The sequence below is a fragment of the Hetaerina americana genome, unplaced genomic scaffold (assembly GCF_022747635.1).
Source record: "Hetaerina americana unplaced genomic scaffold, ioHetAmer1.1.p SCAF_12, whole genome shotgun sequence".
Classification (NCBI taxonomy): Eukaryota; Metazoa; Arthropoda; class Insecta; order Odonata; family Calopterygidae; genus Hetaerina; species Hetaerina americana.
This window is the reverse complement of record NW_027286292.1, coordinates 29,763,909-29,785,886: the sequence shown is the minus strand read 5'-3', so window position 1 is coordinate 29,785,886 and position 21,978 is coordinate 29,763,909. Positions and strand designations below refer to the sequence as shown.

At 38.6% G+C, this 21,978-nt stretch overlaps 1 protein-coding gene across 7 annotated transcripts in view; it reads right to left on the bottom strand.

Moving 5' to 3' along the window:
- LOC139685756 (adenosylhomocysteinase-like 1) overlaps positions 1-21,978 on the bottom strand; it is a 186,070-nt gene that overhangs the window by 14,022 nt on the left and 150,070 nt on the right. For 5 of the 7 annotated variants that reach the window (XM_071582825.1, XM_071582829.1, XM_071582830.1 and 2 more), the window contains 3 exons: positions 5,732-5,878; positions 4,017-4,117; positions 1,962-2,033 (listed from right to left, as the gene is read on the bottom strand). In XM_071582825.1, the coding sequence (XP_071438926.1) occupies positions 1,962-2,033; positions 4,017-4,117; positions 5,732-5,878 (320 nt within the window). Of the gene's footprint in view, positions 1-1,961; positions 2,034-4,016; positions 4,118-5,731; positions 5,879-6,456; positions 6,605-21,978 lie in introns of all 7 variants that reach the window. The other 2 variants (XM_071582827.1, XM_071582828.1) reach the window with 1 other exon arrangement.

Here is a 21,978-nt window from a genome sequence, read left to right as displayed (position 1 = left end):
GTGATATTATTGCAATTAATTGAAAAAAACACAGATTCATGTATTTTCAAAAACTCATTTATATTGAGAATAGTTAGAGCAAAATATTGGCTATTGTATGCAGCAGGAAATTATACATTTCATGATCAAAATAAATCATGATAAAAACTGTCACTGCAGCAGAGATACTTCTTATTGGAACAAAAATGTATTAACACCAAATGAATAAGCAGAAGCTGAATTCTCATGCCAAAAACTATGGTCTATTATTTTAAAAATATTGTTGGTCAATATTCCTACTGATTTTTACATACTACAATTCACAACTTACATTAAACTTAATTATTTTTAAGACCTCTGCAAATGTGTACATGCGTGAGAGTGTGGAAGAGACAGTGACAGTACATGAAGCAAATTGCGACATGGAAGAGATATAATACATAACAGTTATTATAAGCAATATCATTCAGTCCCTTGCATTCCCTTAAAATATAAGTTTAATCTGATGTAGGCTAAGGTAAAGGTAATTTATTCTACCACTAAATTTTAATTTATTTTAAGATAAAATGGGAAGAACTTTGTAAGGGCAACCTACATAGCTTGGTTTAGGAAGGATACTGCAAAGAACTTCCTTTTCATATTTTAAATTGCCTTTCTAACAATTACCTTGCTGCTTCAAAACATACTAAAAGTAGGCATACTTTTCCTAGAAAAAATACAACACTCGATTTAAACATTTTACGGCATGACATTGCACTCTTTAACAAATATAGTGAAAAGTGCCTTTCAAAGAGGCATTAGAAAAATATAGGCATTTCTGAGTTCACTAATTGAATGCGAGATATAGGAATATTCTTTTCACTAATTTAATGACTGATGGGCAATTGGAAATGGCCAATAAATTGAATTGTCACAAAACTAAAAAACGAAATCCTATTCTCATTTGAAAAACTTACCAAAAGCATATAAATGTATTAAGATACTCAATACACAATGGGGTATCCCAGAAAGAACATAAAGAGACTTAGAAAACAAATTTGCAGAAAAATTTATCAAATTTGACAAAAATTGAGAGCTGTTATCTCACCTAAAAGGGGTTTCATTGTGTGTTCCCTGTAGAAAAGAACCTGCAGAGTAAGTCGGCACATCCCATCCTTAGAGGTCACATACTGTCACACTCTCTCTCTGATTTGCCCCTCACAAAAAAATGTATCCCCTCATTGTGGCTGACTTTGCTATATTTTGTCTCAGCCAATGTACTAGGATTTTGAACAATATTAACACTTTAACAACCACCTTGAATGTTACCTTCTTGACTTTTGAATTTGCCAATTACTTTTTCCGTTTTGATTTGTTTTGTTTGATTAGTTTGGCAAGTCACAAATTTTGGTATTTCTAGCATTTTAGCATTTCTAGAAATTTTATGAATGAATTGGTTGTTAATTAAGTAATAATTAATTATAAGCATGTGTTGGTAGGCAGGTAGGTATCCACACGCTTAGGTATCATTTTTAGCTTTAGATTTGAATCAAATGTAAATGAATAGCATTTTCATGAATGGATTTCAATATACAAAGCATAGAAACTATCTCCCTAGTCAAAAATGTTAATTAGAAGTGAAATCATATCATGAAAATATTAATTCAAATTGCAATATTAAAAAAAAATCAAGATTTTAAATGTCATTAAAGTACCTATTGGATTTGTAATATATATTTTTCTTAATTTTGCAGAAAATGTTGTTCCTCTTGTTTTGAGTGGTTTACGACTTAATTTTATGAACCCAATTATTAGTAAAAAAATCTATGGAATAATCAGTCCATTGGCAAATTTATGCTAGCAGATATATAAAGTGGTAAATCATTATGTAATAAACCTCGATTAAAAAAAACACCCATTAAGTTAGGGAGTACTTAATATGGCACATGTTTTAAGAAAAAACTATATTTCTTATGCCAATCAAACTTGAGCAGCAAAATTACCTGAGTTGAGTATATGTTACAAGCGGCCCATCTGACATGAGCACCCAACTTGGCCAATGTTTCGATGAGTACCTGCAACATGGAACAGAAAGAACACAATGTAATAAATCATGCTACAAAGTCTAATGAGATAAACCAATGATTAAAAGTAGGAAAATAAATGTATATGCCAACCCTAATGATCATCATGTTAAAATTATTATTTTATTAAATTGTATGGTTTGCAATGATAATATCTGAAAAAGAATTTCAAAAATAAGAATGCAAGAAATAAAGAGTAGAATATCTTGAAAACAGCAGAATGATATTCCATTGAATTAATAATCCATTTTTCCATTAAATTACATACTGAATAAAATCTGTAACTAAAAAAAAAATGTTTAAATTCAACCGCATTTGGAAAAAATAAATATCAGATTTTTTATTACTCATTTTAACTAGGCAAAATAGAATCATATCAGCTAAAAAATCTAAACTAATATGTCATTTAGGATGAATATGTAGATTCACAAATTTATTAAAATTAAGGTTATATGATCCTTACGAACAAACTCAGATAATTTGGTCAAACTACTGCACTAGAACATTTTTCAATCATATATTAACAAAACCTTTGATGTGCATCTTGTTAGAAAAGTTATTCAAACTTACTTCCACTCCTATTTGCAGCTATTCCCCATTTTTACTTTAACTCTTGGTTAGCTCGTTGTAGTCACACCTCCTAGCATGTAGTTAATGGGGGTTGCTGGGAGGGGAGGTGTGACCACAATGGGTAAAGAACAAATAAAAATACAACAGTATTCAAGGCATTCACTCAAAAACATCATGTATACAGCCAGGGAAACCTATTAGTAATTGCAATTTTTTGCCATAATATACCACACAAGTAGACAGGTTATTAATGTATTTTTGGCAATAGTATTTGTAGGTTAACTGACACCTCTGGAATTAATTCCAATCTGAGGGTTTGATGCGGCAATGCATGTGCATAGAGATGTGTGTGAAATATAGAACATGAAAGCAGCATGAAACATTGCAACATGTGATACGTTTTTAATAGAAAGAGGAAAATTATAGAAAGAAACTAGGTAGATTTTGAAACATAAACTCACAGAAATTACTTGAAAGGGTGGGTTTGAGTTTGTGGTTCCGATTCAAGTTTTATAACTAAGTTGTGATGGTCATCATAAACAAGACAACTCTGTAACACTGAATTTAATTTAATAACACTCCCAAGTGTTTCAAAGCAAGAAGTTAAGCTGAAAATGGTTGAGATTTCAAGAAACCATTAGTCACCCTGCAATATCTCTGCCTGTGAAAAAGGTTTCAAAATCATCACAAACATGTATTCACAAATTTTCTAAAGACGAAAACACCTCCACCATTTATCATGACTATATTTACATGAGTATATGTGCTAGAGATGCTGCTCTGAATACTAGTGTTTTCTAGGTCATGGAATCTTTCAAGATGTCTAAAAAATTTTCTCATTGAAACTAAGAGGCATTAACTTCCATTCATGTCACAACTCATGAATCAAACTAGATACATATTCCCATAAGGAAACACAATGCTCAATAGAAACATATGCATGAAAAAATAAGAAGAAGCTAATTATTGCTATTACTGACAAAATTAGGCACAATAACTGATTGCCTAGACCTTATCGAGTGTCTCTCAGGATTCCCACAGGATTGAGGAGGGGATTTCTTAGAATTTCTTATGGAGGAGGAAGATATTTCTTAGAACACCTAGTGACAACCCATTATGATCCATGATGGGTTTGGAAAATTGAGATTAAGGAAGGTAGTCCCAGGAATCTATAGTGCTGAGTGGGTTACTAGTACTCATGGCATGTTTACTAAATTCTTATATTCAAGGAATGAGATTAATTCCAAATCATTAAACAATCTGGTGACTAATAAACAGCATACTATGCATTCCGGATTCATAGCATGACCACGCTGATAATCACATTGCCATATTTTATTGGCCGATGATTTCTTTTCATAACTTAATTTTATTTAGCATCTTTTTCCATTTTTAAGGACTTACAGCAGTTTGTGCATTGACGTGGGTGCATCCTACAATCTTGGCACCTTTTAATGGCTTGTCATCACCAGCTCTGCTTCTAAGTGCCATTATCCCTGGCATTTCTGTAATGAAAAGACTCATGAGAATACATACAAAGAAAATCAAATTTCAAAATTTCTCTTTAAATCCTAACATTATCAACTCAACAAAAGTATGATTTAGTTGGAGCCTGAACAAAAAACAACAAAATTCAAATATGTAGGTAGGTGCATACCAGAAAATAATTCACAAAAAAAACCTCTGCCAATTCAAGCATTTTATTCAATCTACGTCATTAGATGTATCAGAATGATATGAAGTATAATCACAGTTATAATCCTGCTCTATATGAAAAAAAATAGGCTATAAATATGCATTGGATACTGTGAAATATACGGGGTCTGTCTGGAAAGTATCTACCCCTGAAAATGCCAATTGCATGCGAGCTGCAATCATCAAAAATTGACGATCAACAGTGTACAATTTAGAAAAAGATTTAGGGATTCCATAAACTGCCTCTTTGATTTTAACAGAAGATATTGGCATGAGACGTGTAGCTTAATAATTCTGGTGGTGACTGGCACCTTTACCATGGCAATGCACCAGTCGATTCATCACATGTGGCACAGGATTTCCTAATGAAACATAGTAGCACACATGTCACTCAGTCACCCTACAGTCCTGATATAAAAAAACCATAAACACAGTAATCAACCCAAAGGTCGGTTTGGTAGGTGATGGTAGAGTTCACCCAGTACTAAGCCCGACGGTATGTGAAATTCACACATCGGGGTAGGGGGGCCAGTTCCTTTCCCTGTGCCAGTCATGGTTTCCCAGGAAGACCTGGTACCCGAAAAATCACATAGCTTGGGTGGAGCTGCTGGCGCCCAGAGTGCCTTGCCCGGGAATCGAACCCGGGCCCCTCCGGTCAGTGGTCCAACACTCTACCCCAGGGCTACCATAACCCACAGTCCTGATATAGGCCCCTGCAACTTCTGGCTTTTTCTGAAGCTAAAATGATACTGAAAGGGCACAGATTTCATTTAGTTCATAAGATAAAGGAGAATGCAGCAAGGAAGGTGATGAAAATTTTGAAAAAGGACTTAGCTGATTATTTTGAAAAGTAAAAGAGATGTTGGGATAAGTGTTAAAGGTCCCAAGGGGAGTACTTCGAAGAGGACTACAATCTCATTTTTCTAGTTAGGCTATTTTTCTCAAAATATTGCAAAGCTGGATACTTTCTGGACAGACCTCGTACTAACTATATACAATAATGTAGTATATCTACAGTGCAGAGTGACAAATTATCAACAAAAATCATAAGGCTAAATCCATTACATTTTATCCAAAGAAAACAATGACAGGTTAATTGGTAGATATTAAATACAGCTACCTTCTGCTCAAAATCATGGCTCAGTGCAGAAGATAGTGGGCAAATAGCACAAAAGTTCTAATCCAGTAACAGAGGTAATTTAAGGAAAAGCTACATAGTGCATGGTTTTAGTGCTGCTAAAAAAGTATGACTCTAAAAACATACAAGGCAAGCTTCTCAAAAGATGAAGAGCCTACATCAAAAGATGCCACACGCAAGCAACATTCTATTTTCCAACAACATCCACGAGGATGTACCATTAACACAGCCGCCTTCATCATGTCTTTCTTCAATATTCCTTCCCCAGCATCAACTACTTTATTACCTTGCTCAGCAATTTCAATCTCTCTTCGTCCAAATGCATGCTGTTTGATACTTTTGACACTAAAGTCAGAAAATCCTTTGGAGTTCTTCTGGATTTTTTCCCTTGGAGATACATCATCATCATCTGAGCTACTACCAGTGTAAGAAGCTGAAATGAGAGGCATTAATGACAAAATTGGTGTTATAATGACATAGAAAAATAATATACTGCTAATAGAAATAAATTATGATAACAAACATATCTTGGCCTTCAGCTTAGAACTGGACTTAAATCCATACACAAATTACTATTAATTAAAAGTATACACAGAAAGAAGTACATAAATTTAATTTCTATAGTAGTAATATGCAATGATTCACCTTTACACAGTGCAGCATATGGATATTATCAAATAGAAAATAAGTCTTATCCTACTTCCTCCCCTAATTAACCATGGCTAGGTTACACAATTTTAACAAGAGATAATAGAGACAAGGAAAAAACCAAGAAAATAGATGAGAGACTGCAAAGTACAAAATTAGGAAACCTCTCCATGGTACATTATTTTTTTTAATAATCGTTGTCAAACTATTTATTTGATTCAACTATGACAAATGTACCACCTCACACTTCATTCATTATTGTCCATTCAGACAACACTTATGGCATATTTGTATAAATAATACCACTTCATTCAGTCAAATGAAATCAAAAATTAATTACTGGCTTGGAAAGGGCCATCTTACAAGATGTAGAGCAAACTGATGCTATTGATGATCTCCTTGAGTCTTGTGATTTTGCTGTATCCATATACCGACCAGCAGTTGGTAAACTAAATCTTCTGCGGTTTCGATCCTTATAACCAGTCATGCCATCTCGAAGTTTTTCAGGCATCTAGAAACATATTCCAACAACTGAAGTAAACAACAAAGTTAAAGCACAACAAAAATTATGGTACACATTATAAATTATTACTGAGAGAAAAAAATTGATTTTTACATAGTATTATGCCTTGAAGTGACACTCGAAATCACTCTTTCATTCGATAGATATTAATTTCAAGCATGACAGATGACTTTCTCATCACCATAACAGAATTAACAAACTCTTTATTTACAAGTGAAACAATAATAACTTTATAAAGAATATTTTTTTCTGAGAGGGCAAGAAGATTAAAAATATGAGCATTGAAAGTGAGAGAAAAAGCAGAAATTGAGAGCACCCACTTACAGAATACCATGCATTGTACTTGTTTAAGGTAGAACAACAGCAAATGTTGCCTGTCACACAATTTTTAACACTGGCAAAAAATGAATCTGCTGGCATCTTCAGGAAAAACACACTGCCAAGCATTTGTGTTCAATTTTAGGGTAAAGTTTGGCTCAATATCCTTTCTCCTCCTCTTATGAAATCACTCCTGAATCATTACAATTCATAACATGATGCCGTTGGAATGCCCCTACACCTCATCAGTCAGAATTTTAAGCATCATGCAAATGGAAACTATTAATCAAAGGGCAGGTTAATTAATCAAAAGGCAGATTAATTAATCCAGCAGCTTTTTTATTTTTTGGTACATATGAATTCCTTTTTGGTGTGAGTTACTCCATATTTTACCCTGGGCAGAGGTTAACTAATATGCAGATTTTATTTAAAACAAAGTTTTCCATGTGATTTAAGAATTGACCAACCATTACAGTACAATGAGGTAATTTTTTGAGGGTTTCACATTTCTCAATAATCAGGAAATCTGATATTCTACAACCAAATCGTGCAAATATATAATGAATTAAACAAACCAGCATTTTGGATATCAAATATTTAAGGGTATTAGCTGACTTACTACCTTGTTCAAAAAGTTCCCGGAATAACCACCGTGTGGCGCTCCCATCGTTCCGATTTGAGTTCTGTTTTTTTTGTTAAATTGGTACATCTGTTGTTGATATTCCCTTTAAATCTTAGTGTCATAACTTGACATTTGCAAAAGTTACGTAGCCAAGAGTACATCTATCTCTGTGTGTGTTGGCGATTTTTTTTACAATTTCAGAAATGGATTTAAATTTGCAACAACGAACTTGTATTAAATTTTGCGTAAAAAACGGATTTAGTGGCGCACGGACGTTGGAAATGTTGGAAAAGTGTTTCGGCAACGATTCTCTAAAAAAAACGGTCGTTTACCAGTGGCACGAGCGGTTCAGAAGTGGTCGTGAGTCAATCGAAGATGATGAACGCAGTGGCAGACCATCGACATCGAAAGTCGGTGAAAAAATTGATAAAGTAAAAGAAATGTTGGTCAATAACCGCAAATTAACCATCAGAGAAATAGCGGAGGACTTGGACATTGCCTATGGCTCCGCCCAAGACATTGTGGTTAATGATTTGGGTTTCCGTCGTGTAGCAGCAAAGTTGGTTCCAAAAGACCTCAATTTCATGCAAAAAAGAGACCGTGTTGACGTCGCAAAAGACATGATTTGCGAGGCTGAATCCGATCCCACATTCATCAAAAGGATCATTACTGGAGACGAGACGTGGGTTTATGAGTACGACACGCAATCCAGACATCGGGCAAGTGAATGGCGTTCACCAAATGAGCCGAGACCAAAAAAACCACGTCGTTTTCAGTCAAAAAAGAAGGCAATGCTGACGGTTTTCATGGATTACAACGGTGTAGTGCATCATGAATTTTTGCCAGAAGGCCAGACAGTAAACAAAGAGTATTATTTGGGCGTTATGAGACGTTTGCGTGAAGCAATTCGCCGAAAGAGACCAGAAATGTGGGCAGAAAACTCGTGGATTTTGCACCATGATAACGCACCGTCGCACAGTGCTATCATTATTCGTAATTTTTTGACGAAAAATGCAACAAATACCATCCAACAGCCACCGAATTCACCTGATTTGGCTCCCTGTGACTTCTTTCTGTTCAATCGAGTTAAAAAACCATTACGGGGAACGCGTTTTAGCAGCCGAGAGGAAGTAATGGAAAAATCGCAGGAAGCACTGATGGACATACCGAAAACCGAATATAAAAAATGTTTCGAGGATTGGATCAAGCGCTGGCATAAGTGTGTTGCAGTCGATGGGGATTACTTTGAAGGGGACAATATAGATTTAGATGAATAAACTTGTATTTTTAATTTTCTGAATAAATTCCGGGAAATTTTTGATCAAGGTAGTATACTCTGAACATGCGAGTACATATATGTTTCATGTGAACAGAGGGCTTCTCAATTCTAATTTCTAGACAATCAATAATTGATTAAAAATTACTCTATCTTGATCTGAAAAATATTGACCATAACATCGGTAATTTACTCATTTCACGTCAAATACCGTATTTCCCCATCGATAACGCCCAACTTATGTATAACGCGCACCCAGAACTTGGTAGTTATCATGAATTTGCATAGATACCGCGCCTCCAAGGCTTCACAGTTATCTTGAACGTGTATAGATGTTGTGCATCTGTATATACATACATATATATATATATATATATGTGTGTGTGTGTGTGTGAGTGTGTGTGTTTCATTACAAAACGCGCATCGTCATTTTTTCGATCATCTGAACAGTTTTGTGTAGATAACCCGCGCGTTATCGATGGGAAAATACAGCAATTAATTTCCTGGGACAAATACTTGGCACAGGAGCAGAAAACATTCTCCTAGTAGTGTTCGGAGAGATGCCAAAGTCATCTGAAAAAATTACCAAGTATTCATTCAGTCTAATCTTTTTAGGATAACTAAACCATGTCAACTTTTAAATGCATGTTTCTCAAGAGAATGACTAGAATATATGAATAGTTCTCCGGAAAACCTACGCAGAGTGAAACCCGATGCTCGGCATTCATTCATATCTCAGCACAATGCTCGCACCCAAGGGGCGTCATCGTAGTATCCCGTTTCTTCCGGACGCCACCGGAGGCGTGGAACGGAGGTAAGTGTGTGGGTGACGCAACGTAAAAGTGATATGCAAGGATTACTCTTCACGCATCCCTTCCACTCCCGCCTGGCGAGCACCCCGCCACTTCCATACGCTCGGTCTCGCACGACTGCGTACCGCTCTCGCCTCAAGATGCGAGACAATTACCGCACTCGCAACAGCCACCCCCTCTATCCACCCGCAGAACCTACGCATCCTCCAGGACCTCTTCACTTGCGAACCGGAGTGCGCCGCAGAGCCGGGCGAAGGGAAAGATCGGAGAGGCCACTATTGCGGAGGGGGCAGGGTGATGATGAACTTGCATTCCTTGGAAATTTTTGCGCGGTTAAGTAACTGCAATTCCCTTCTGTTGCTAAGTCAGTCCGAATTTACGGGGAGGTCGATACCGACCCAGGTTTGTAACCCGCGGACATTTGCCGAAGACATGTTGAGCGATTAATCTTCATGACTCCGGGGTCCGCGGCTCCGAGGACGGGGTCAACATTTTCTCATGCCCAATCACTTGTGATCAGCTTCCGAGTTCGGCCCAAGAAGAGCTTGAACCCTGCGCGAATGACCGAAATAGCGCACGACAAGTTCTCTCTCAGCCTTCAACTGCTTCCACGACCTTTAGCCGACATCCGCAAAAGTGAATGCTAAGTGGATGGAGAATGGATGATATTTAATCCAGCTGACTCTTTTATTATGTTGGCTTCATTGCGGTGAGTGTAGATCATTTGATTTAGTAAACATTCCGGAATATTTCAAACGATAGGAACCGGTTCTTTCGATTGTCCGCAACCGGTACTTCTCTTCAATTTTAAACCACGACATTTTACTGTGAATATCCTTAACCGTATAGAAAAATATCGACGTCTGAGATGAGGTAATGCAAGGAGGACCACATTCAGGTCGTACTTACTTTAAAAATATATCCATTTTCTACATAGTTGCACGTATTAGAGCAGCCATACGTTCTGTATTGGAAGGAAACAGATACCTCGGTGCCTTAGCTTGGCCCCCAGAAATGTGTAAGAACTTATTTAATTCCCTAAAACTACTTTAGTACAAACGCAGAGTTTAAAAAGAACAGAGAGGTGGGTTGCACACTATTTCATCGTAAATTAATTATTTTACGGCATAAATTGAGTGTGTCAGCTTAAGATCTCCCTCCTCGTAACAATTAAATATAAAAATTATCCCTTTCGGCCAAAGCATATTAAATAATCTCAATTTTTTTAAATCGTGATTTAAGGTACACAAGGAATGTAAGGTTGGCATAGTTCGAATGAGTTAGGGACATAGCTCACACAAGAATTCATTCGCTAATGATTTAGGCACCTTGATGAGGGAATAAAAATCGCTTCGCCGCCCCGATTGAAAGCAGTAGTGATCTGAGGAAAAACTATCGGTTAAGCGATAAATGTCCTGAAAAGTCGAATTGTATTAGTAAAAAGGAAAAAAAAACATGAGCAAGTCAATGTTTTAAAGAAGAATGACGGCGAGTTTTAAGAGCTCCTAAGTAATTCATGAACGTAAGTCCCTTGTATAGATGGAGGATTTTGTTTTGTACCGTGCCTTTGAAATGAGGGCCTAATAATCCTATTCATACTCGAATTACCATGAGATCTGTCGATTGAATGATGACGGCCAACTACACACCGTACGAGAACAATAGATAACCTCGCTAGAGACAGTGAATGGAAGCTGTTGAATTTTATTAATTTCAGAAAGTTGCACTAGTTCAAGTATAGCGAGAGAATGAGCGACGGACGAATAAGGATGCTTGTGAAGTTGCACAGAAACGCCATGACGTATTCTCAAACAAGATTCCAGGATAGGATAAATAATTTTCCCACGAATATACCACATTCCCTGGCAAATTTCTGTCCTATTAGATAATTATAGAATAAAGATATTTATAGGTTAATGATTGTAACTCATAGAAATGAGTTCTTCACAAATGTTATTTGATATGTCAAAACAAATTCTTCTGTGCTTTATTGTACGTAAATAGGACATGTAATGAAATAATATCGTAAATATTGAATGATAAGAGAGACGAAGAAAAATCTGGCCATTTTCCACTTAATAAAGATTTAATTTCGACTAGTTTCAATGTACTACATCATTTTTAATCACTTGACAATGATGTAGGACATCAAAAATAGTAAAAAATAAATCTTTATTAAGTGGGAAATTGCAAGAGTTTTAGTCTCCGTTATTATGGAACAATTCCACCACATCACACTTGAATTTGTAATTTATTTTAAATGTTAAATGAATAGTGTTTGATGCTGAATACATGTATGTAGGCAGGAAAATAACTCAGCGAAAAATTTAGCACATCGATTCTTTTAAAAATACACAATCACCATTGAGTTGATTTGGAATTTTTTTTTAACCTACCGAATGCGTTATCCGAAGCCTGTATCAAGCGATTTGAGCCATGGGTGCCCAGTAGTTTAAAATGAAAGAAATCAACTTTTCCGAGAAAAATCTCGCTAAAAATTCATTGAACTAGGAATTCCCCGTGTTTAATCTTTTTACGCATCGGTACCCATATAAAAGAAAGAAACAAAAGTTGAAAGCTAACATTAATTCATTCTGGAAGTGGATTCTGAACTCTGATTTGAAAGAAATTAGTATTCCTTGCTAAAGCGAATAAAATTTCGGGAACTTAAACCCTATTTGCTGTTTAGGACTCTGTCAAGGTTTTTCTCAGGGTAATGTTTTATGTCAAAGTTTCGTCATTGATTATTCAGCCAGTGACAATACTCGGGCCGAAGAAGGTGCTGCGAAATCCGCCCGAAAGATCGGTGAGGAAGCAAAAATAATCCAAACACCGTACATTTTTCTCATTTTACACCAGTTTGGCAAGAAACAAATGGACTCTCTTCTCCTATACTAAAACGTTTCAACACCGCAATCGTCACATGATTTGTTTTACCTTTTATTAATAACAATAAATCCTAATATAAAGGTGAAGCAAAATAACATGCAGCGATTTCAATGAAGCGGTTGTGATCTAATAAAACAATTCGATGAGTACTCGTATTCATCATTCGATGAAGTTTTCGGGAGCTTCTAAATCATTTGCACTCTCCTATTTGTATTAAAAAGTTACAAACTACAGGTGCGCCTGTAATAGTATTAGTAATGTACATACCTGTATGTACATACGGCCATATTCTTTCTGTCTGTGAATACATTTATATACGAGGGTCATCCGGAAAGTAGTACCCGTTCGTGCCGCATGAAGTGCTGACGACGCGAGTAGCCGCTGGACGAGGTCAGATAGCTTCAGTGGCTTGTCTGCCTTCTCTGAGCCAAGTTGCGTGACGCTAGCATTGCCTGTGTTGTTTCTGTGATTGTTTACAATGTTTAAAAAAATTGAGAACTCCGCCAGTTGTGAAGTGAGGGCAGTGATTAAATTCCTCAATGCAAGAAACGTTCGCCCATGTGATATTCATCGCCAATTAAAGGAGGTGTATGGAGACAATGTAATGGACGAGTCGTCTGTTCGGCGGTGGTGTCGCAACTTCAACATGGGGAGGGGGAACACACACGACGATGAGCGTTCGGAGAGACCGTCTGTCATTACAGACCAACTGGTGAGCTCAGTTGACGAATTCGTGAGGAACGATCGGCGCGTCACAATTGATGACATCTGTGAGCATTTTCCCAATGTTTCTCGAACAATTGTTCATGAAATTGTTAAACACCATCTGCATTATGCAAAAATTTGTGCAAGATGGGTCCCTCGCGTATCTCAATGAGCTGGCGGCGAAGGACTATGCAGCAGGAATACAGAAACTTGTCACACGTTATGACAAATGCCTTAATTTGCTTGGAGATTATGTTGAGAAGTAGTTTAAAGTATCCTCTTTCAAATAAAATTTTTTATGTTTGTTAATATTTACTTTTGTGTCTTTATTTCACGAACGGGTACTACTTTCCGGATGACCCTCTTATGACAGTCAGCTGGAACGAAACTTTGTAGTTTTAGATTCATAACTTTACGGAACGAACACAGCAAGCGGTGAAATAGAGAAAATAATTGAAAAAACTGAAGCTTTGGAATTCCTTAATGGAAGCTTATGCCTTCCTTAACATTTACATGATCTTATGGCATGTCTACAATAGAGTCGTCATTTCTTCAATCCAGCGAAAATATATGGCTGCATTTTATTCATGGGTACTTACTATAAAAACCTCGAAAACCTTCGAGTAACTAAGTTACGGTCTGAAACTTGATATCTCCGACACAAATATATTTATAATATCCACACAAATATCTAGGAACCGTTTATTGATCTGCTATATCCACAGGGCACACTACCGACTGTCGCTGAACGTTAACAGATATTCACTTGGCTAAAAATCGAAGGATAACTTGACATTTTGACAAATTCCAAGAAACTGGGGGAGATGCCGCAACAGTAGCTTTTTGACGGAGTCATCCGATAATATGCACTTCAATGCAACAATTTCAGAGTAAAAATCATTCGCGTAAAGTAAGAGTAAAAAAATTCCGGTCCAGGAGAATGATTTTAACACTCTGAAATTGCTGCATTGACATTTTGCCGAAGCAACATGAATATCATCCGGTTTAACGTGCAAGGAGAAATTTTAAGCAAAAAGACCATACACAAAGGTCACAATAACAATTGCATGGATATTCGATGGATGAAATAAACCACGCGAACTGCGGCAACGTCTTTCATTCCTGAATTTTTACCGATATGCCACGTGCCATCACGTGAGAGTGTAAATTATTTATCAAAACTGAAAATAACGGTTTCCACGAAGGCCTGCTACTGAGGATAATTAAATAATTACGAAATAGTACAACAAGCAGCACGTATTAACTTTAAGAAGATAATTTAACCGTATCAATGAAGCAAATACATCTTCATTATCTCGCTCTTGAACCACGAGGAACACTTTCATGTAATGCATTTAGTTTTACCGCAGTGAGCAGACGACAGTTCCAATGGTCCATATATTTCGAGGCGCCTGAATGGCCAAGACGTATTTGGGTCAAAACAGTATGCCTCCATATATAGGCCACGCCATTTGCCACTAAACTTCTGCCCCGAAGGAGGGCATAGAAATCCGTTGCAGGAAAATTACCAAAATCTAACGACCTATTACACCCGGCCTCTCCGACTCATTGAGCTTGTTTATTATTCGACTTGCTGCACGGATCTAATCACTTGACGGAATACGTAAGTACATCACACGAAAACATTTTTCCTAATTACTCAAGAATCAGGTACGTAGCGGCACTCAAGAAGGAGCCTAGTTTTTTCAGTTTTGCAATTTATATGCTATTTATTTCAGTCTTCATATTCTTTCAGAATCGCTATATTGAAAAGAAAGTAGAGAAGTGGTAACAACAGAAATCAAAGTAGAAATAAATAGAAAAATGTATCTACATTATAGGAATAGTAAAAAATATTTTTTCGAAGTTTAATTAAAACAGCTTCTTCAAATTTTGTCATATGAAAATTACTTTTTCATTCGAATAATTACGTACTCATTCCTTATATACTCATTTACAAAGCTCATGCGTCAATGAGTTTTATACGAACAATTGAGAATATATTAGAACTAAAAACTAATAGCCTCTTAACAATATCTAAATTTTTACACTCCAGCCAAAATGTATTTTCCGAAACAAACACAAGGACACGTCATTAACACTATTTTTCGAGGCAGGATGTATAAAAAACACACCTGCATAAAGATACTGTGAACAGGAAAGCAATATTCATTGCTCAGTAAAAAAGGAGCATGACATCTTTCATTTTCAACCATTACATTTGAAGAATAACGACAGGCAATTTGCATTTTATATCATAAAATGCAAATGGCTCTATAACAAAAACAAAATCATTTAATCAAAAATGGAATCATAAAAAGTCAATTGTTGCTTGTCAAGTGCTTACTTTGTAAAAATGACAATGAAACTCTAATTCTTCGATAGTAACTATAATCAATTTTTGTCGATTGGAAAATGCAATTTACAATCCTTAAATGAATACGAATACCAACCAACATCCCCCATCTTTCAGAGTCCCTGTATATGACGCATTCTTCCCCTGCCACTCATTAAAAACTAGAAATAGGCCTCGTAAAAAGTCTACACATATATTAAACTAGAGGTGGGTATACTTGAGTCAAATGAAAAAATATACAGGCTGGCATAGAGGCTGTTAGTTCGCCATATTACAGTAGCACGCGGAATAGCCCCACGGAAGAGTGACTTCACTGGTTTCCCCTCCAGTAAACCTGATTTTATGTTGAAGAAAGTCCTCGGAGGCATGTGAGAGCTAATGGAGAACGAAACTTGCACCTAAACGATATCTATGATAATGGTAGGAACACTAGTCACGCCGTCTTAGAAACGTCAAGCATTGCACTAAAACCGCAGCTCATTTGCCGCTTGTGGCAATGTTATGAACAGGGACCTATTGCCACCACACAGACCCGCCTCTAGCGCAAAAGTTATTCAGCCATATTTTTTCTGCCGTTTCCTCGTTGAAAGAGCATCGGCACGTGTCGAGCATAAACGGCAAGAGTTAACGCCACTTTGCAGAGGAAATGTGTAACTCGAAAGCTCAGGAGATGATGAGAGGTTCATGGTGAAAAGAGTGTGGAAGCCCTCCGGGACCACATTAAGAGGCCCGTCGATAACTCCGCTGATACGGAGCTTATGACCCATGCACACGAATTGAAAAACCAGTCTGGGAGTCCATTGTCGGAATATGATCCCACAGAGGGGGGGGGGTCAATTCCCTCCCATTGAACTCATTTGATGTCAACTCTGACGCATGCGACGTATCCCACAGGGGCGCCAGTGAATAATAGCACATGTAATTAGTCTCTTCGACTTTCCGTGGGATTATTGAAGGTGCACGGCGCAGCGATGGGAAAGTCCATTAATCGAGGGGTCAGTATTTCTGATTGGGGGGGGGGGGGCGAAATGGGTTACGGCGAGTGTGGGGGACACGTGTTCAGCAACCGCGTTCCCTTCCTGTTTCGGGGACGGCTGCCGCGCGGCCGCCATGAATTTCACACGGAAGCGACAGTCCGACCTTCTACTCTTCGGAGCACCTTCGAAAGGACAATTACCGTAATGGCAACGAAAATACATGATACGCTGTATGGGTTTCGCGAGGTCACCCGACCATGAGTTGAATTATGTACGCTCACTTCGGATATCAACTCGTAGCAAAGGTCCGCTCCTCCTACACCAAAATGAATATCATCATCCACCTTCTCTCAGACTATTCAGGTCCGCATTCATAGTCTTCTACTATTGTTGGGGTATTCCGAAGGGGGTCTAGTGCGTCGAAGTTTCTCGTGAATTTTCCCAGCGATGGAAGTTCTTGGGTAGCTCTTTTAATGCCAAATATCATGGGAAATTTTGACGTAGGAGACCCCTTGGAGCAAGGGTGTCCATTTCGTGTCCCACGAGCCGCATGCGGCGCAGGACGGACGTGAATACGCCTCAACAAACTATTTATAAATTATTAAATTATAAACCAAGTTTAACATACAAATTACTTGCTGTAGTTGTAAACAGCTAATTTTAAGGAACAAATCATACCAAGAGTACAATTAAAACTAAAATATATTATGACCACGTTGAAAGCTCACTGAGAATTGTAACTACTTTTCTCGAACCAGATGTCGATGCAAAGAGAGAGACTCAAACGCAGCGTCTATTATCCTCTAGTTTTATGCTGCTCTTTTTTCTTAGATACAAGGTGTGCTCAAAAAAGGATGAGACTGTTGTATTTACAGTAAAATGCATTCATATTTCCTTTACTCTTTATCGCAAGCCGAATTTTATGAGCTATCAAACATGCAGCACATCTCCAAAAACAAATGTAGATTTTACTATGTAACACCGGATATCACAAAAATTATCCGAGGACAATTATTCACTGATCAGTGGTCGGTAATGTTTGTCTCATGTGGCCCAAAACAATTTTATCTCTGTCAAAGTGGTCCAGAAAACCCAAAGGTTTGGACATCACTGGGTTCGCGTTTCCCGGAGATGATAGACGACTATTAATGCACGTTATAGGCCTCAAACTTGAGAAACTGCGATCCGTAACTCAAGTTTTAACAACAGTTTTTCTCCCGTTGCACAAACTTCTAGCTTATAAATGGGATGATCTGGGAGACTGGGGAAGACTTATCGCCCTTCATTCGCCTCCATCACGCAAGGCGTGAACATCATCAGGCGTGTGAACGTTGGCAGGAAGGTTGAGCACAGTAAGTGGAGTATAACGAGAGAATTTAGATCAAAGCAGTAAAATAAGAGTGCATTAAAGTATGTTCCTTCCCACATTACATTGAATTGAAGTGAAATTGGGTAGGAATACATCTCTAACAAATAACTAAGGGTTACATGACGAGTGTTTGCGTTAGATACAGGGGAGAGAGTGGGTTATGAGAAACGTAGATTTTGTGGATGCCCCGGCGATGGACAAGAGTGAAAGAAGTTCGAGAGACGTGGGCAAGGGTTTTGGAACCGCCTGGAGTCGGCTTGCAAAAAAAATAAATATGTATGAGAAAAGGGAGAATTTCATGAGATGGGATAGGATGAGAAAGTCATGAGTGAAAGTAGTCGACAAAACTTTCAAAAGAAGAAATTTTTCTATAAGTCTCAAAGGCGGAAGAGCACTGTAGTATCACAGCGAAACAACTATGAAGGCTGCCCAATGAAAAATGAACATGAAATATTTATTTGGATTATTTATAGTGGAAAAATTAATTCTATGTTATCTTTTCAGCTTATTGTGCAATGCATATGTGGTACAATTTTCAATGAATGACTGCAGTACTGTGTCAGCGATATCCGTCGCTCGTACGCAAGGACACACCAGCATTGAGAAAATTGGTGAATGGGAGCAAGTTCTCTGAAATAAATTTAAATCAGACTTTCTTTTACTTCGTCGAACCAGAAAGTAAATGGGCGTGCGAGGCATTTATGCCCACATGTCAAAGGCTTTATCGTGGCATAAAAAGAGGACGGAGGCAAAAATGAAACACTTGCATGGGAAAATGTAATTATTGCTGAAAGTTCGAGGGAGGGATCGACTCGCACTAAATAATAATGCACTATTCCACTCTCAATGCTGAGTAACTTCGTCATCTTCAGGCGAGGGCCTGAAAATGACTAAGTTACGTCGAATCCAAGGTCGAAATATATTTTGTTAACAGAAGAGTAGTGTGTTATTTTCTACGAATCAATCATGTTCGCCTTCTACAACACCACGCCCAAATCCAGAAAATCGAGAGAGGGATCTTAATAAAAAAAGAGTTTTATGGAACTAGGAAATCACACCCGTGACGTCGGATGTCATTCCGCGGCGCGCGCCCAAGACGTGACCGCTACGGTGAGACGAAGTGGGGAGGAACAATCCCTTGCACATGCCACGTGCAGGAAGGCTCCCGAGCGTGTTCTTGTGACTATTCAGGCCCCCTGGCGTCACTCCCCACAGGCCGGCCCTTTCTCGGAGGGCCTCCGCAGGAGAGCGGGGGTCAGAGATGAGTGAAAAGGGGAGTGGGGCGCGGTAATCGGCTAAGGAGGGAGGGAGAGAGGGAGGTTTGTGAACGTCTCCGCCCCCGGTGGGGTCAAACGGTCCGCCAATCGCCTCGTACGTGTGTCCGGTGGCTGGCAGTAAACAAGGACGCCGCGATGACGATGGGGGACACGCGTTGCGATAAACATATACTCGGGCGGCTAGGGAGCGCCACGCAGCTGTGGTGCTACCCCTCCCTCCCCCGTCTGTGGAAGGGGGGCCGAGAATGGATGCGCCTGGGCTCGCGCCGAACCACGGGTCGGAATTCCCCCATCCCACGGTACCCCCGTCCCTTCCACCCGCAATCACTCTCTCCATTCGCGTCCTCACGTGAAGGACCCACAAAAAGACTCGGATCGTATCAGATTTGCGGAGCTAGTACGTACTGCATACCTAGGCGGAAGGTTCGCCTCGGGAAACAACAAATAAATGATCATCGCTCGCTCCGTCGTTTGAGCTAGCGTTAGCGCGTTGCGCGATAGTTGGCGCTTTTCATCCTCATCGAAGCGCGAAGCATCTATCTCGAAGCGCGCTAAGGCACGTATTCCCTGGAGCCTCACGGTGCATTCAATATTATACTGGCGGAAGAAGCAGTCAGTAAGACGTGGAATTGTGCCTTTACGCAATATCTTCAAACTGACGCCGTGCTGAATAAATAAAACGACACGTCTTCGATGCCACTCGGCTGAGGGCGTGCTCATCTCGTACCAAGCCTGACGGCGTAGAATTCACAAATTAGTATGTCACTTCTTTCTTCTGTAATCCGCGCATGCTTCAGCATAAAAACTGCGCCCCGAAAATCATACGTTTTGGATTAAACTGGGATTTTCACGGGAATAATGCAAATGTAAACCCGAGATCCCCTTGAATTATGGCGTCTCCGAAGTTAACGGACGACTAAATTACACACTACTCTATTCTCCGCTGAATTAAGGGCTCAATTATTGTTCGTAAAGAGTGTAAATGAAAAACAAGCCAATCCTGCGATCGGAAATGCGGTTCGATTTAATGTCAATGGCAATGTTACGTTCTGGTTCCATTCAAGGCGGCATTAATCGAGACCGAGCCCATTAAAATTCAATTCACTGAGTTTATTTAACAAAATAAAAAAAATTAACACAATCCGAAAATAATAGGGAAACTGCTTGAAGTAAAAGCTAATTTCCAATTTGTCGTCAATTTGAAGTAAAAACGAATATTTTTGATTAAGATACACGAAAGCGCACAGCAGTAAGTCATTTTGTGGTTCGCTTGTGGAAGAGAAACTCATGACATTCGCTAACTCTGTTTTCGAGAGAAAATCTATAATACTATGGAACACCTTCCAACATGAGCGTTAAGTTGTTACTAAATATAAATTCCATAAAATGAAAGTAAACTAGGGTAATTTATTATACAATTGACGCAATAAAAATAAAGTACAATGCTTACTATTGAAATTAAATTTAAAATACTTCGCCTTTCCACATAAACCACTTTTATTACGACCTAGGTTTCGTTATGGTATAACATCATAACGAAACCTAGGTCGTAATAAAAGTGGTTTATGGTATAACATCATAACGAAACCTAGGTCGTAATAAAATTGGTTTATGTGGAAAGGCGAAGTATTTTAAATTTAATTTCAATATGAAGAATTTCCACCAAGTGACGTCACAGAAACTGTTTCATTTAACACTGCTTACTAGGTAAAGTTCACTTGACATGGCATTTAAGCTGGTAAGATAGTCAATCCAGTAGCCAATACTGATATATTATAAAACTATTATTAGGATACTGACAATTCGGTGAAGTGCATACTTGACTTGACAACGGCCAGTACTTCGACGCTGTTATCTCCCCATTGTCAAGCTCATACTTCTATGGATGATCACTCATGTGACCGATATATTGGTATCGAGTTCCATAATAAATCAATATTGGCTATTGGGTCGTCACCTCACCAACTCACGTCCAATAGTTAACGCTCTCTTCGTTTCATGACAGGTGTGAGTAATAAACTAATTCTTTACATTAACTTTCTCAAAACCAAAATTTGTACCCACTCAAGAGTGCATAATCATTTTTGGAAATCACGTTTCCTTATGCTCACGTGCACTGTGCAAACATATTTAAATAAAATTTCCTTTTCGAGGTGACTTTTCGAACTGACTGAGCTCGTCAAGTGAGAGTTGAGTTCACCAACACATTAAGATGGCTCGCCTGCGGTTTATTCCAAAGTCAAAATAACGATTTTCTCCATAATCATCCTCCGAGTTTGAGCGAGGGCTGGGGCTGGAAGGGATGGAGAGGGCTAGCCGTGAGGTGAAAATAGCAGTGCCAGAGGCCTCTGGCTCTAAAGCATAAACCAACTGGTGACGCCCAGAGGCAGTTCAAGTAATTGGGTTATAAGGCTCTCCGGTGAGTGAGTCATCCCATTGCAAAAACTAGCTCGGGAAATAGCTTTGTGTGGCAGCGAACCATCTTCGTCCAAGAAAGGGTTCGGACGCGTACCTTCTCGTAAGACGGCAGATGCATCACTTAAGGAAAGTCCGGGGTCGGTTGGTGAAGTTCGTGGCTCTAATTAGAGGGTGTGGCTAAAATCAACACTTTCACCGGAGTCCCACGCCTGGAACTGTAGCCCCACTTCAAGTCACCTATTCACTTGGACTCTGACCCCACCATGATTGTTGATTATTTGAGGCCTGACTAGAGACGATGCAATTGAGGAAAGGACAAGGTATCTTAGGGCGCTCGGCTATC